Source organism: Pungitius pungitius, chromosome 5 (assembly GCF_949316345.1).
Source record: "Pungitius pungitius chromosome 5, fPunPun2.1, whole genome shotgun sequence".
Lineage (NCBI taxonomy): Eukaryota > Metazoa > Chordata > Actinopteri > Perciformes > Gasterosteidae > Pungitius > Pungitius pungitius.
Window position 1 is genome coordinate 12,472,635 of NC_084904.1, and position 15,974 is coordinate 12,488,608.

Consider the following 15,974-nt stretch of genomic DNA (forward strand, 5'->3'; position numbering starts at 1 on the left):
GATGGTCCACCTCAGCCTGGTCCCACCTATAAATGTGAACATGGTTTTGGTGGGGGGATGCTACATGAGACAGAAAAAGTTTGTTGCAATTATTAGGGACTAGAGGTCCGGACCGTCTACACAGAGCGAGAGAGACAACGCACAATCCTCAAGGTAAAGTGCAACTTTCACAGATGTGTTATTTTTTTAAGTTGAGTTACTTTCGGGTACGCAAAGAGTACTTAAGATATGAAGGGGAAGGGAATGTGCCTGGGTGATAAGAGGTGGTATGTGTCCATTGGGAAAGTGGCATTTGTTGTAAGGCTCCAACTGGGGTACAATATCATGCCCAAATAAGGCCTGGTGGGAGGCCATTTAAAGTTAGAGATAACATGTGCATGGCCATTTGGTAAAACAGACCTGGGTAAGCAAGACACTGATTACAAACAATGGTAAGAAAATAAATATTTCCAATGCTAAATTAGTAAAAATATTTGCTTGCAGATGTATGGTTTTGGATGAATGTGAAAAAAGGATCTGTCCTGTTGGCCTAAACCTACAGTGTACATCATATTTATACATGTTGGACTACTTTCTTTCTATTCCTATAGTTTTTTTATCTTTAAACAAAAAAAAAGGTTTAAAACTGATCTTCCGATTTTTTTTTGAGCTTGCTTTTTGAAATATTTGTATGCATGCGATGAAGGATTTAGGTATAAGGCTTTCTTACCGTTAAAAAATGGCATTTACATTTGATTGAACACTAACATAGTTGTGAAGAAAAATTAAGTGCACATAAAACCAAAAGTTTGTGGATCTGTAGATTTTATTTTATGACTCATAAACCCTATTTCTACCAGATGGAAGACTTCATAAAGTTAAAAGATGAGGGAAACAAATACTTCCAGTCAGGAGATACTGACAAAGCTATTGAGTGCTACAGTAAAGTCATAAAGACCTGCAAGGACAACAAAGTGCTTGCTGTCATCTACAGGAACCGATCTGCATGCTACCTAAAAAAGGTAAGCACAAAAAACAAGACTAAACCAATTAGACCATATTTGGTAATTGTTTGTCAAATCTAAGCTTCCATTGCATGTTTCTGTTTTTCTTTAGGAAAACTATGCCAATGCAGCATCTGATGCATCCAAAGGTAGTAATAATTAATAATTAAATGATAATTACAAAATAAAACCAAATAATATTTGCCATGACAAAATAAAATATATGTATTTTAATCCCTTTTCCTCCTATGTAGCAATCGATGTCGATGCAGCAGATATTAAAGCCTTATACCGACGTTGCCAAGCTCTTGAGAAACTAGGAAAACTGGATTTGGCTTTCAAAGATGTGCAGAGATGTGCCACCATTGAACCAAAGAATAAGACCTTCCTGGAGACACTTCGCAGACTGGGAGCAGAAATCCAGCAGAAGGTCAGCTTTAAAATAAACAACACACCAACACACAGAAGTTTGTCTGCAGATGATACAAAATGATGATATAGAAGTGTAGGATTTGGACATGTCTGCATCCTAAAAGGACTAAATGTTTCATTTTGATTCTCTCCAGCTTAAGACTACATTCTCAACAGATTCAAGGGTACAGAACATGTTTGACATTCTCCTTGATGACGAAATGGAAAAGGACAAGAGGGAAAAAGTGGGTATTTTTGCTTTATGTGTCTATTGTATGGTGGCAGTTTTGTGCAAAGTTGTGTGGTTTCACTTCTGCTACATTTTATTTCATGTCTAGGCTGCCAACAACCTGATTGTGCTGTCAAGAGAGGATGCCGGAGCAGAGAGAATATTCCAGAACAATGGAGTGCCTCTGCTGCTCAACATGATAGAGATGGGCAAACCAGAGATGATTCTGGCTGCTGTTCGCACCTTGTCAGGGATGTGCACAGGACACAAAGCTCGGGTGAGCATATATAGAGAAAATGAAACATAATCAAACTTCAAAAGTAAAACTAATAGGACTAAAATGTTTGCATCTATTTTCTTCATAAAATGTACCATTTTCAATACTCCTAAACAGGCCATGGCCATTATTCACATGGTCGGCGTTGATAAGATGTGCAGCATCATGGCTGTCGACAATGAGGAGATCGCACTTGCAACCTGCAACCTCTTCCAGTGCATCAACGACTCCCTCACTGGTGGAGATAAAAGGGAATATGGAAAAGAAGAGGCTTTGGTTTTAGGTGAGACAAAATAAAACTAATCCGTTTTTTGGAACAAAAGGTAGATTTTAACACAGAGACATGTTACCAGCATATTTTTTAATCTTCACATAAACCTCATAATCAGAATGGCTTCGGCAATGCTGCGTCAGGTTGTACTGACTGAGGCATACTTTCTTTATATCATCCGCAGATGCAGCCAAAGACCTGAAAACCATTCTCCTCTCTCTGTTGGAGATGGTTGGAAGTAAGAAGGTGTCCGGCATTGGCAGAGACCAGGCACTGAACCTTCTGAGCAAAAATGTTCCGCGCAACAACAAAAAAGACAAAGATAACTCCAGGACCCTTTTCACTATTGACCACGGTAAGCAGGACAGCTCCAATGGGTCATTTATTTGGCTTTAGCAAAAGTCAATTTCTGCATCCCTGACAAAGTGTATTTGCCAGATCACATTTACATACATATATATGTGTTTGTCCTCAAGGTCTGAAGAAGATCCTCAAAGTGTGTGGTCAGGTTCCTGAACTGCCAGACCAGCTCCCCATGACAGAGAACACACAGCTGATTGCCAGTGTGCTGCTCAACAAGCTCCACGACGACCTCTCGTGTGACCCAGAGAGAGACAACTTCAGGGACATTTGTGACGAATATATCAAGTACATCCATGAAAATACAGATTCATTCATTTCCAGTTTCCAATTTAGAACAAGCCAAAATTACTTATGGCATCTGTTCTGCTTCCTTCCTTTCTTGCCCACTGTTCCTTTTTCACAGATCCAAAATCGACCCCAACGACATGGACAAAACCATTCATGCTGTCAACACCATCTCGGGGCTTCTTCAGGGTCCATTTGATGTTGGCAACGCCCTGGTTGGACGGCAAGGCATCATGGAGATGATGGTAGCCCTGTGTGGCTCCGAGCGGGAGGTGGACCAGATGGTTGCCATCGAGGCGCTGATCCACTCCTCCTCCAAGATGAGCCGCGCCTCGTTTATCATCACCAACGGTGTTTCACTCCTAAAGGAAATCTACAAGAAGACCACTAATGAGAAGATTAAAATACGTTCGTTGGTGGTAAGTGTGCCAGCGAAAGAATGGAATGGAACCTTTTTTACGCGTGATAAAGTATAGCAATAGAACACATTATGGAAACATCACAGTTAGAAATATGAACATTACAAGACAGTGAATTACACAACTTCTAAATCTTGTGTATGTACTCATGTCCATGTGTTCTCCAGGGTCTCTGTAAACTGGGTTCAGCTGGAGGTGATGATTATGGTTTACGGCAGTTCGCTGAGGGCTCCACAGAGAAGCTGGCCAAGCAATGCAGAAAGTGAGTACTCACACACACTGTTGAAGGGAAGACATCGAGCTGGTTAAGATCCACAATGACAGAAACAAAAGTTAGTAGGTGTAGAAAATTTGCATCAGTGTGAATTAAATAAATTAGTTATGATCTAATTTTGAGGCAAAGTGTATATAATTCCTGATAAGATGTATAAAGCATCAGCGTGTCAATTTATGTTTCAATCACACCATATGACATTCGTTTTTTACTCTTCCAGGTGGCTCTGTAATCCCAAGATTGACACAAAAACAAGGAAGTGGGCTATTGAGGGTCTAGCTTATCTGACTAACGATGCTGATGTGAAAGATGACTTTGTTGAAGATGAGACTGCCCTGAAAGCCATGTTTGAGCTGGCCAAGGTTTGAAAAATAAAACAGGCGGGAAGAAACACAGAGTATATCTGGTAAAATATATGAAATAATCTCTCTCCTTTCTTTTTGTTTTAGTCTACGGATAAAACAATAATGTATTCAGTAGCTTGCACCTTAGTCAACTGCAGCAACTGCTACGAGAAGAAGGAATTCCTGCCTGAGCTGGTTCAACTTGCAAAATTTTCAAAGCAACATGTACCCGAGCAACACCCCAAGGTAAAAGAGGAAGAAAATAAATCTAAACCGGACAAGATAACATAATCTATGAGTGTATATAGGTCGACCACGTTATGTTACTCATTTGCATACATATAACCACGTTGTGTACCAATTTTTCCCAGGATAAGAAGGACTTCATTGATAAGAGAGTCAAAAGGCTGCTGAAGGCTGGGGTCATTTCAGCTCTAGCTGTTATGGTCAAAGCAGACAGCTCCATCCTGACGAACCAGACGAAAGAAATGCTGTCAAGGTGAGAGGAGAAATATGTTTATGTGTCATGGAACTTGAAAAGTTATAAATGATGTGACTCATCACAGCACATCATGAATCATATCACAAAAGCTTGGCTTTGCTGACGTCAACAAATGCCTTTCGTCTGAAGTGACTCCAGTTGTTTTCCTGACGAAGATCAGGAAATACAAGTTATAAGTTTCAACACAAATTTATTCATTCCATAAATTGTTTGTTTCTTCTTAACTTGCCGCATTGTGTCAAAATATATGAATGTTAAACCAATTTTCTATTTTTTCCATTTATAGAGTTTTCTTGGCATTATCGATGGATGCCAAAGATCGTGGTACTATTGTAGCCCAAGGTGGGGGGAAGGTGAGTGGAAGGTTTGGAAAGCAACGTACAAGTTAATCTATGACACTCCTCAGTGTCACAATCCAATTAAAATACAGTGTTCCACAAACAAATCACCAGCAAACTGAATACATTTTAGAGTCACTAGAAGGATTTTGAGTTGATTTTGATGGATGGAAGAGGTGAAGCTTCTAAAAACCCAAAATTCTGTCATTTTACTGTAGTGAGGTCTGACAGTTGTGGTTCTCCTGTGCCTCCAGCAGGGACAGTAACATGGCCCAGGGAAGCATTTATATTAACTATAAAGGTCTCACTGATGCTCCTGTTTACTATTGTCGGTCATTTTGAGACTTTTCATGAACAGTTAAATGTTAGTAGGTAGCTGGATAAGCTTTTGTTCACTTCTTGCTCCGCCCTCAGGCTTTAATACCACTTGCACTGGAGGGGACAGAAGCTGGCAAGACGAAGGCCAGCCACGCCCTTGCCAAGATTGCAGCTATTTCAAACCCAGAAATTGCTTTCCCTGGTGAGAGGGTAAGACATACAAAGTGGTTTTGTTTCTATTACTAACCTCTTTACATGATGGTAGGGAAAGGGGAAGGCAAATTTACTAATTATTACTGGATCCTTACTGATGACTGTGATTGTTTACTCACTTTCGGAATGTTATTGAATTAAGTATATTCTGATATAAGTATGTATATGTTGAGGTGGTGTTTACCTCTTACTACTTCAGCAACGTATATTTTTTTAATGTAATTGTGTGTCATTCTTGATTTTACAGGTGTACGAGGTGGTACGGCCTTTAATTAGCCTCCTTCAAACAGACAAAGATGGAACTGAGAACTTTGAAGCTCTCAAAGGCCTCACTAACTTGGCTGGTTTCAGTGAAAAACTAAGGTAACAATCTTCAGCGCAAAATATTATGAAAGCTGTGATGCCTCGCAGCTAATTTCCTATAAGGGACCTGCACTGCAACTTACAGATTTCGCCTTACTATGAGTTCTCCCCATCATCTTTTTTGCAGAGTAAAGATTGTGAAAGAGAAAGCTCTGCCAGAGATTGAGAACTACATGTTTGAAGACCATGAGCAGATCAGACAGGCTGCCACTGAATGCATGTGCAACCTCGTTTCATGTAAAGAGGTGAGAACCGACCCAGGGCTACAAACCTCATCTAATGATGGATGATGCATAGTGAATGTGAGAAACGTGTGTCCAAGAGGTGTGCCAGCATTGAAAGTGTCAACTCTGTGCGTGCTAGGTCCAAGATCGTTATCTGGAGGACGGCAATGATAAGCTAAAGCTGATGATTCTGCTGTGTGGCGAGGATGAGGAAAAACTTCAGATAGCTGCAGCTGGAGCTCTTGCCATGCTCACTGCTGCTCAGAAGAAGCTCTGCCTCAAAATGACCCTGGTGGTATGTACAACAGCGTTCAGTAGGGCTTTTACTGGAGAACATGCGAGATTGCGTCCCATCAAGGTCTGATTTGAAAGCGTAACCCGGTCAACACAAACTCTTTGTATAAGATTCCAAAAGCACTTTTTGGGTTCTCACAAAGTAGCCGAATATTTGTAGCTCATTTCAAGTCAGATCTACGTTACTGTAAGATAAGTTTGTTTATTACCATAACAGGTGTGAGTTAACTATTCTGTAACGGTTTAGTATTGAACTTCTATAGCGTTTATGAGAGAGGATTTGTGAGAGATGCATTAAGAAAAAGGAATAATCATAGTGGAACCATCAATGGTTGCAATGTACTGACTCGGCTTTGGGTCAACCTCTAAAAACAATGGTTCCTACATGTGGAAACACAACTAAACGCAGTTTTAAAAACGGTAACTTACTCATTGAATTCCACTGAAATCTTAAGAAATGTAAAAATCAACTTTTGGCAGTTCTGATTCATTATTCACACTGACTGAACTCTCCCAACAGACCACCCAATGGCTGGAGATCCTGCAGAGGTTGTGTCTCCATACCAACAGTTCTATACAGCATCGTGGCCTTGTGATTGTCTACAACATGCTCAACTCAGACAACAGTGAGCTGGCTAAGAAGTTGATGGAGAGTGAGCTGCTGGAAATCCTCTCAGTGATTGGCAAGGCGGAGGACAATCCCAAGAGGCAGTGTGCCATCGATGCTGCACGTGAATGTCTGATCAAAGCTATGGATCTTGGTCTCATCAAACCATTCTCCAGCCCTCCTTAAAAGGTCGACAACAATACAAACAACAACCATGGACAATCTTCTTTATTTCTTTGAAATACTATACTTTTTTTCCTAAATGTTTTTCCTGAATCAAAAACATGGGTCCCTGGTAGCTCACCTGGTAGAGTGTGTAGGGTTAATCCTGTTGCATAGGTTCACATCTGACATGTGGTCTTTGCTGCGTGTCGTCCCCCACCGCAACCCCCCTTCTATCTTTGGCTGCACTGTAATAAAAACATGCAAGATGATATAAAAAAAAGAAACAATATGAAAGTATTCTCCAACCTGCTACAATACACTAAAGATGAACTCTGACTATAAAATCAACAGTGGCGGCTGGCCCATAGAGGGCCATGGCCCCAACTTGAGCCACAAAAAAAAAAAGATTATCATTGCATGCAGTGTAAGTTGCTGTGGATAAAAGCTAAATGACATGTAATAATTATCTTTTTTAAATTAAATTAAAAAATACATTTCACAAATAGTCAATAATTATGTATTTGTGTTTTTGCAATATGTAATATACCTAGTAAAACAAGATATCTGCGCAAAATATATGCTTTTCCTGCACGTCCTCTCCGCCTGTCTGCATGTCTCAGCTGGGGCCAGGCCCAAAAGAGGCGGGTCTAAGAAGCAGTTAAGCCAATTATTGATTAAAGATAAATGAGTGAGTATCAACCCGATAAGCATGCTGTTTGATGGGCTTTGGGTTAGTTAAGACAATGTCATGCATAAGGACAGAGGTTTGAGAGGGTATATCACCAAATAAGCATGGGAAGCCAGATATTAAATTCTCCACATCACCACGATGATCATCAGGCAGGTGGGACAAAAAGTGAGACAAATCCAGAGTAGCTCAGTGTTTTTCAGTCTTACCCCCTGTGGGGTGGCACTACGCATAACCAGCCCATCCTCCTCAGTGGAGCTCTCTGCTGAGCAAGCAGATACCGCTGACACATTATGTATTTTTGGAAGTCCAGACGTTCCACTTTCACTTTCTGCTGTAAAATATGGCTTCATCATATTCACATGACATAATCTGTTTCTCCGTCTGCGATCGGGCGTTTGAATGATGAAGTTAGTGTCACTGACTTTCTCCCATCTCTGGTTCTGATGACAGGGCAGAACCAGAGATGGGAGAAAGAATCAAAACCTTGTCACCAGGTTGAAACGAATGGGCAGTGGCTTTCTGATCGTAGTATTTCTTCATTTTCCCCTGAGCAGAGGATAGAGATTCTCTGGCCAAAGGCGCTCTGAATGATGCTATGGACCTTCCCTTAAGGCAAGAGAAGTTGTTCTTTCAAAAGTTTTAGGGGGCCACGAACCTCATGTCCAAACACCAGTTCGGCAGGACTATATCCGAGTGACTCCTGTACAGCTTCACGAGCAGCAAACAACACAAATGGCACAGCATCATCCCAGTCCTTTTGACTCTCAAAACAATGTTTTCTGAGCATGGACTTCAAGGTCTGATGAAACCTTTCTAGTGCCCCTTGGCTTTCAGGATGATATGGGCTTGACATTATGTGCTTAATGCCCAAGGTTTTCAGTACCTGGGCAAACACTCGAGACGTGAAGTTGGTACCTTGATCGGTCTGAACCACTTTAGGAAGGCCAAACTTCGTGAAGAACTTTATAAGTGCTGTACTGACCACTGGAGCCGTGATCCTCCGTAGCGGAACAGCCTCTGGGAACCTAGTGGAAACACACATTATGGTTAAAAGAAACTGGTTGCCAGATTTGGTCTTTGGTAACGGTCCCACACAGTCAACGATTACTTTTTCAAATGGCTCACCCATCACTGGTATGGGACAGAGTGGGGCAGGAGAAACCACTTGGTTCGGTTTGCCAGTTACCTGACACACATGACACAATCGGCAATGGCGCACTACATCAGCCTTGAGTCCTGGCCAGAAAAAATGTCGAAGGACTCTATTATAAGTCTTTGTGATACCTAGATGTCCAGCCCACGGGTTGTCATGAGCCAGACACAAAACCTGAGATCGATATGCCGTGGGGACAACAACTTGATAGGTTACATTCCAGTCCCCCCATCTAAGTCATTGCCACTCCAATGGCGAACCAGCAACCCATGATCCATGAGGTAGGCCACTTTCTTTTTTTTGTTTTGTAGTGTCTTATCACTCTGTTGGGCTGCCATAAACTCCTCTCTTGTGGCTGGCAGCTCCATTGCCTCCGTCTTTGAGATACCAGACTGCTCATGGTTTGATTTAAACACTGACTGATCCTCCGACGGAGTTTCAGTACTAGACGGATGATCTACAAAGATGAATGAGTCAGACAGGTCAGCTCCGTATTTCTTGGTCTGAGCCCTTGTGACTGCACAAGCCGGGAAAATCTCTGAAGAATCTTGGCTGTCACCAGCAGTGTCTGTTACAACAGGGACGTCCATGACCACAGGAGTTGAACTCACTTTTCCCCCAGCAATATCATTACATAGGAGAAAATCAACGTCGAACCACCCACTAAGTAGAGGACACTGAAGATGGATTCTATGTAGTGGCGCAAGTACATTAACCATCCCAACCCCCCGGAGTTTAACACTAGACTGACAGGAGGTAAAAGATGACAATGGTAAGACCCCGTCCCTAATGATTGACTGAGAACCAGCTGAGTCTCTCAGTAAGGTGATCACTTTCTGGTCTTTTGGATTGCCAGTTAACGAGACAAAGCCTTTTGAGATAAACGGTTTGAAACAAGGATCAGGTTTATCCTTAAAGTCCTCTGACTGTTCAGTAACAAGCATTGGAAACGTTTTAATCAAACACACATCCTCTTGCTGGGAAGCTGGGGAGGATTGCTGTTTCCGTTTTAACGTCAAACAGTCAGCAACAACATGGCCTTTTTTGTGGCAATAGAAACACTCACGGTTCTCTTGTGTGTGCGACCAGGGTCCTTTGGCCTGTTCAGAGGAAGAATGACTAGAACCAGGTCTGGTGGAACGTGAAACAAAAGTTCTGTCAGATCGAGGGGCCGATACAAAGACATTCTTATGTGTTAGCACAAACTCATCTGCAAGGACAGCAGCCTTGGATATTGACGACACCTTCTGTTCATTCAAGAACATGACCACCTTATCTGGCAAAGAGCCTTTAAATTCTTCCAACAGAACAAGCTGGCGAAGTGACTCAAAGTCGTTTTTGACATCACTGGCGGCACACCACTTATCGAAGAGGCTGCCCTTTTCCCGTGCAAACTCAACAAAAGTCTGATCATTAGATTTTCTGTGCTTCCTAAATTTCTGCCGATAGGCTTCAGGAACAAGTTCATAAGCACGCAAAATGGCCTCCTTTAATGAATCATACTGCAAACTATCTTGTAAGGAAAGGGCAGAGACTACGTCTTGTGCTTTTCCAATCAGTTTGCATTGGAGGAGGATGGGCCACATGTCCCTCGGCCAGTCGAGTGCGGAGGCTATTCGTTCAAAAGCACTGAAATATGAATCGACTTCGACCTCCCGAAATGCTGGCACCAGAGAAATATTTTTACTGACATCAAAACTTTGCTTACCGGCTACCGTTTGAAAAGGTGTCGACCGGTCGGACATGTTCAACGAGTGACTGGAAGAGATTTTCAGAGCCTCAACCTCAAGTTGCTTTAGTCTTACTTCTTTATCCGCTTCAATTTCTAACCTTCATACCTGTAGGCGGAGATCATACTCTGCCTTACGCATGGACTCTTTTTCTTGGGCCTCCAGCTGAAGGCGAGTCAAGCGAACCTTCAGCTTGGCACTTGAACTGAACCCCCGAGGGTGTGGAGGAGAGAAAGGATCAAAACGAGGTAACGTAGCTGGCGCAGACTTCCCGGCACGGTCTGCAGGAGGTGTGAATAATGCTGCTGTCTCCTCGGCATTCTGAGACCAAACCCCTGCTGTAGTAGAAGGAACATCATTAGTTGAAACTTGAGCCACGGACTGGGCAGGACTAAGGACATTTAAATCAATTAATTTTTCTAGGACCTGCTTCTTTATTTCTTTCTTAAGTCCGTACTTGTGAACAGTAATATCAAAGTGTGCTGCAATACACAATAAATCATCCTTGCGACACACATCAACTTTTTCAAAAGAGGGATTGTCAACAAAATCTTGTAAATTGAAACTCATTTTCAATCACATGCCAAACAAACCCCATGTATAATTTCCCATTGGTTGTCAGAAGAAAAAAAACAGGTATATCCCGGACGAGCCCCCACTTGTTACGTTTCCTTCAGTTAAGAGGGAAACAATAACGATGTGTGTTATTATTCACACATCTCTACACGTAACAAATACGAAAAAAGGGGGCTCGTTCATTGTCAGCTTTCTTCACCCTGACAATATAATTAATATATACAGTAAAGTATAATATAAAGTATTGACAAATCTTTGTATATATGAAGCATTTTTACTGTACAGATTTTAAAATATCTTCAAAGTAAAAGTCATAGTTTTCCTGGTTCAAAAACACCATGTACAGGATCGTATTGTTGGTGTAATGTTGGGAGTCAGGGAGAGTTGGCTGTCAAGTGTCACATCGAGATTCATATCAGTCAAAGTGGACTTTAATACGAAGTAGCCAAAGTTAATAGTCGAGTCCTGGGTAGGAGAATCTTTTCCCAGAAAGAGAAGTAGTTCACTCCAGTCAGGGTTGATTTTCAGATGGTGAGTGGACATCCACTAAGATGTCAATCAGACAGGCAGAGATCCACGCTGTTCTCCAAATCTGTACAGTAAAAATGCTTCATATTCATCATGGTAGTAGTCTAGGAGGTCCTTAACACAGGTACACTTATGCTGGAACTATTGCTAAATCTGTTTTTATTGCAGTCCAAATGTGGAGAAATGGTGCTTTCGAATTAGCAAAATTAGGACTTTTACTTTGAAGATATCTCCAAATCTGTACAGTAAAAATGTTTGATATTCATCATGGTAGTAGTCACAGAGGTCCTTAACACAGGTACATTGGTCTTTGCCTGGAAATATTGCTAAATCTGTTTTTATTGCAGTCCAAATGTGGAGAAATGGTGTTTTTGAACTTGCAATTATAGGGCTTTTACTTTGGAGAAATCTCTAAAAATGTACAGTAAAAATGTTTTATTTACTGGACAAGAGTAGTCAGACTCGTCCTTAACTGACATACTTCAGTCATTGTCCAGAATATTTGATTAAATAGCTTTTATTCCGGTTACTTGCTCAATACCGTAGATGTCAGCATAAACGTGCACTAAAATTCAAGTGTCGGCTGAGTTGACCACGGATATCCGAGTGTCGGCTGAGTTGACCGCAGTGGTTACAGAGAGGTGTGGTTTGTGTTTTGACAACGTTTTGCTGGTATTGAAGTCCGAATCTGTGACTTTGTTGCCAACTTTACGATCTGTCTTTCCTCGGTCTTCTTCTGGTTTCCTCGTGGGCGCACATTGACGGAGACGTTGCCGGAACCGTCTTTTCTTAAACCAGCCATCAGAATAACAATTGGCGTTATTCGATCTCAGCGTGATTGTGTTCAGGTACGTTTATATTTAAAGATAAGCCAACCCGCCGCTTGTGCGCACATGCATACAAACAGCTTCCATAACCTTCTTCATTCATTTTTGACAGCATCGAGGTCATCAGGTAACAATTGAACTATTAAATTCCGATGCAGGTCCCGCCTTTATCAGGGTTATGTGCTAGAAGTTGTGTTGTAGGAATATTTTGACAGCCGTAGTTGTTGGTGCATTTGAATGGTATTGTCTTATACTAAGACTTGTTCGTCCATTTCATTGATTTAAATACGTTCAACTTGGCAGAGATTTTATTCAATTTTAGTGACTGTGAGAAAAGTTTCCTTTTTGACATTTACGCTAAACGCATTCAAACGGCCCAAGTGTAACTTCAATTTCGTGAGTTAAAAAAGAAAATACAATTTAAATGTACCATAAACACGTAAAAACCTTATCTTCTCCACAGACCGGCAAGCGAACCTTATCCGCCCCACTGTCGGCTTTGTGGCGCAGACGCACAATAAGCGAAACTGCATCACTGTAATAACTGCGTAATAATTCACCTCAACAGTTTGGCCGCAGATATTTCCTCTTTGTTGTCTTTATTACGCAACTGCGGTCAACTCGGACACTCCGGCCAACTCAGCAGACTTGGATTTTAATGACAAACGTATTTTTATTGCAGTTAAATGATAGAAAAATTGTCATTTTGATCTTTGAAATATAGGGCTTTTACTTTGGATAATTATATAACTTTGTACAGTAAAAGTACTCTTTTTTTGTGCAACAGTAGTCAGAATTGTCCTGAACACACATACTGTAAATTTAAGCAGACCAATATCCATGTGCTAAGGACCTCTCTGACTACTAGGATGCTGAATATGAAGTATTTTTACTGTACAATTGTAGAGATTTCTCCAAAGTAAAAGTCCCATACGTATATATTCAATAAGATTATTTCATCTTTTAACTGCAATAAAAATACTTTTCTCAATAATACCAGTCAGACTAACATAGTCTGTTAATACTATTGTACGAAAATATAAACATTTTTACTGTACAAATTTAGAAATTAGCTACAGACAGCTCGGTCCTTCAAGTGGGAACCAAACCAGTTTAGTGCCATGTCAGTCCCACCCAGATTTTTAGTCTGCGTGGTAATATGTCACCATCAGCGCTGAGAATCAGTAAGACTGTTTTTTCTGCCAATAGAAGTGGATGCGGTTGAAAACCTGACTGGAAGACATCAAAACACGTTACTTACAGCCAAGAGGCTGTTTAGCTGCAGAAAAAACACATTTTTTAATCATTTTATTTCAAAAGGGGAAGTTTAATATTGGCAATAACATTTGCAGCAGTTGCAGAGTTAATTAGCCTTGCTGAGTTTTAGGAGTAGTTTAATAACTGTTCACCTGAGCGACGGGAGTGGTCATGCAGTTCAACATGTTCTTTTGTGTGATGGTATAATATCTAAGCAGCAGGAAGAGGACTTCAGATGTTGCATAATTTCTTCCAAACTTTCATGGCTGATGAATTGAAATAGTGTTGTGATAGTTGAATGTGTATTATTTAGGGACAGCACAGTATCTTGTGCTTGGTGTTGAGCCACACTGCTTTTCAGACTTTTGTCAGTAAAAAATGAGGCAAATCGATTTGTTGTGGGATTTGAATGTTTTTTGCTAATGAAGGTCAAACTGACTTTTTTTTTTCAACAGACTGGTACGGACAGGAAGGCGTAAGATTGTGTTTCTGACGGGAAAACCTTTTGCTATCCAAACATGAAGGGTAAGTTTATGACAATTTCAAACGATTTAGTATTGAACTATTTGGGAGCCTTTTGCCTTTATTTTGTATGTTTTGTCTTGACAGAGCACAACTTTATGTTGCTGTTTGCTGCTGCACTCGCTTACTGCTCTCCAGTAACAGCACGCCAAGGCATGTCTTCTTTTCTTTACACCACTCAGGGTAAAATGAAAAACAGGTTTATGAGATATTTAACAGATATGCCGTATTTTACAGGTGGAAACGGATCTGCACACCTGTTTTTCTGCAACATTCCAGGATGTGTCTCTGTTGTGACTAAAGTGTTTTGCAACGACGTGCCGCTCTTCAGTGGCGGTCCTATGACAAACTGTACCGGGCCTCCACGCCACAATAATGTCTGCCAGCACAACGGCTTGGCATTCATTTCCGCCGATCCAGATGCACACTGTGATTTTGAAGGGAAAGACGGTCAAATTAAGTCAGAAAAATGTACAGGTGCTTACATGTACTTTCCAAAGCATGACATATATTATGATGTTCTTTCAATCCCTCAATTGGATTGAGTGTGTGTTCATAATGCCAAGCTAGCCATTTTCTGCTGGTGTCCTCTTTGTTGCTGCTGCCTTTCGCATGTCAGGATTCATCACTCCAGCTCGGCATGTTATTTTTTCATGAATTTGCATTGGAGGGAAATTATTTTACTGCACACTGGTAAACTCTCCCAAAGGATGGCTGTTTAATGCGTCTGTGGATACCTTTTGCTTACTTTTAATTGTTGCACTTTTCACAAGACGCAACACCTTGATTCGATTCTGGGATTTAATTTATTCCTATTGAAATGTATCTGTCTGATATGTAGTGTAAGATGTTTCATGAAACAGATTGAGGACCATTTAGAATTTCACATACTTTCATATATTTTCTGTTGTCCAATGACTGATGGCATTCTGTCTGGTAAAATAAAGTGTCATTTCTCTTGTTTTCTCAACTAGAGAACAGCAGCATCTGTGCTTCACTCACAAGTAAGTTGTTTTCCTGCAGATACACATTACATCATGTTGCTCACGGTTTGTATCTACCTCAACTCAAGAGCGCCTTGTCGCCATTTTCTGCTGGTGTCCTCTTTTTTGCTGCTGCCTTTTGCATGTCAGGATTCATCACTCCAGCTCGGCGTGTTATTTTTTCATGAATTTGCGTTGGAGGTAAATTATTTTACTGCACACTGGTAAACTCTCCCAAACGATGGCTGTTTAATGCGTCTGTGGATACCTTTTGCTTACTTTTAATTGTTGCACTTTTCACAAGACGCAACACCTTGATTCGATTCTGGGATTCAATTTATTCCTATTGAAGTATCTGTCTGATATTTATTGTAAGATGTTTCATGAAACTTTTCAGATTGAGGATCATTTAGAATTTCACATACTTTCATATATTTTCTGTTGTCCAATGACTGATGCCATTCTGTCTGGTAACATAAAGTGACATTTCTCTTGTTTTAACTAGACCACAGCAGCATCCCTCCTTCTGTCACTGGTTTTTCCTGCAGACACACTTTACATCATGTACAGTTTTTATCTACCTCAACTGGATTTCATCGTCTATCGCTGACCATTGTCTTTCCTCTAGCCAACACGCCATCACCCGACAAGGTCTCGACAAGGAAGCATTGTGAAATCATTGCTGCAGTTTGTAAGTACTGAAATGTACTTATGATGCTGCTTAGGTCATGTTTCTTTTGCTTTGCATGCAACTGTCAATCTTTCTTTCACCATTCATGTCACCTCTGCCTGTAATGAAAAGTTAATGGTTGTCTTCAAGAAAATAA

General features: G+C 40.9%; 1 protein-coding gene across 1 annotated transcript; it reads left to right on the forward strand.

Annotated features, from left to right (window-relative positions):
- Nucleotides 1–43: 43 nt before the first annotated feature.
- unc45b (unc-45 myosin chaperone B) lies at nt 44–7,664 on the forward strand. Its single transcript, XM_037481924.2, has 20 exons — nt 44–153; nt 840–1,001; nt 1,096–1,132; nt 1,238–1,413; nt 1,550–1,639; nt 1,733–1,900; nt 2,018–2,183; nt 2,356–2,526; nt 2,648–2,819; nt 2,938–3,238; nt 3,406–3,500; nt 3,733–3,874; nt 3,962–4,102; nt 4,228–4,355; nt 4,645–4,711; nt 5,111–5,224; nt 5,475–5,590; nt 5,718–5,835; nt 5,954–6,109; nt 6,629–7,664. Exons 2-20 carry the CDS (start codon nt 840–842, stop codon nt 6,899–6,901), a joined length of 2,793 nt encoding a protein of 930 aa, XP_037337821.1. The 5' UTR covers nt 44–153; the 3' UTR covers nt 6,902–7,664.
- Nucleotides 7,665–15,974: the final 8,310 nt, after the last annotated feature.

What these genes read in the sequence shown, in the direction of transcription:
- unc45b (XM_037481924.2), top strand. Translation starts at nt 840, where the DNA reads ATGGAAGACTTCATAAAGTTAAAAGATGAGGGAAACAAATACTTCCAG. An exon ending in AGCATCTGATGCATCCAAAG is followed by an intron (nt 1,133 to 1,237) that starts GTAGTAATAATT and finishes CCTCCTATGTAG; the next exon opens with CAATCGATGTCGATGCAGCA. An exon ending in AGAAGAGGCTTTGGTTTTAG is followed by an intron (nt 2,184 to 2,355) that starts GTGAGACAAAAT and finishes TATCATCCGCAG; the next exon opens with ATGCAGCCAAAGACCTGAAA.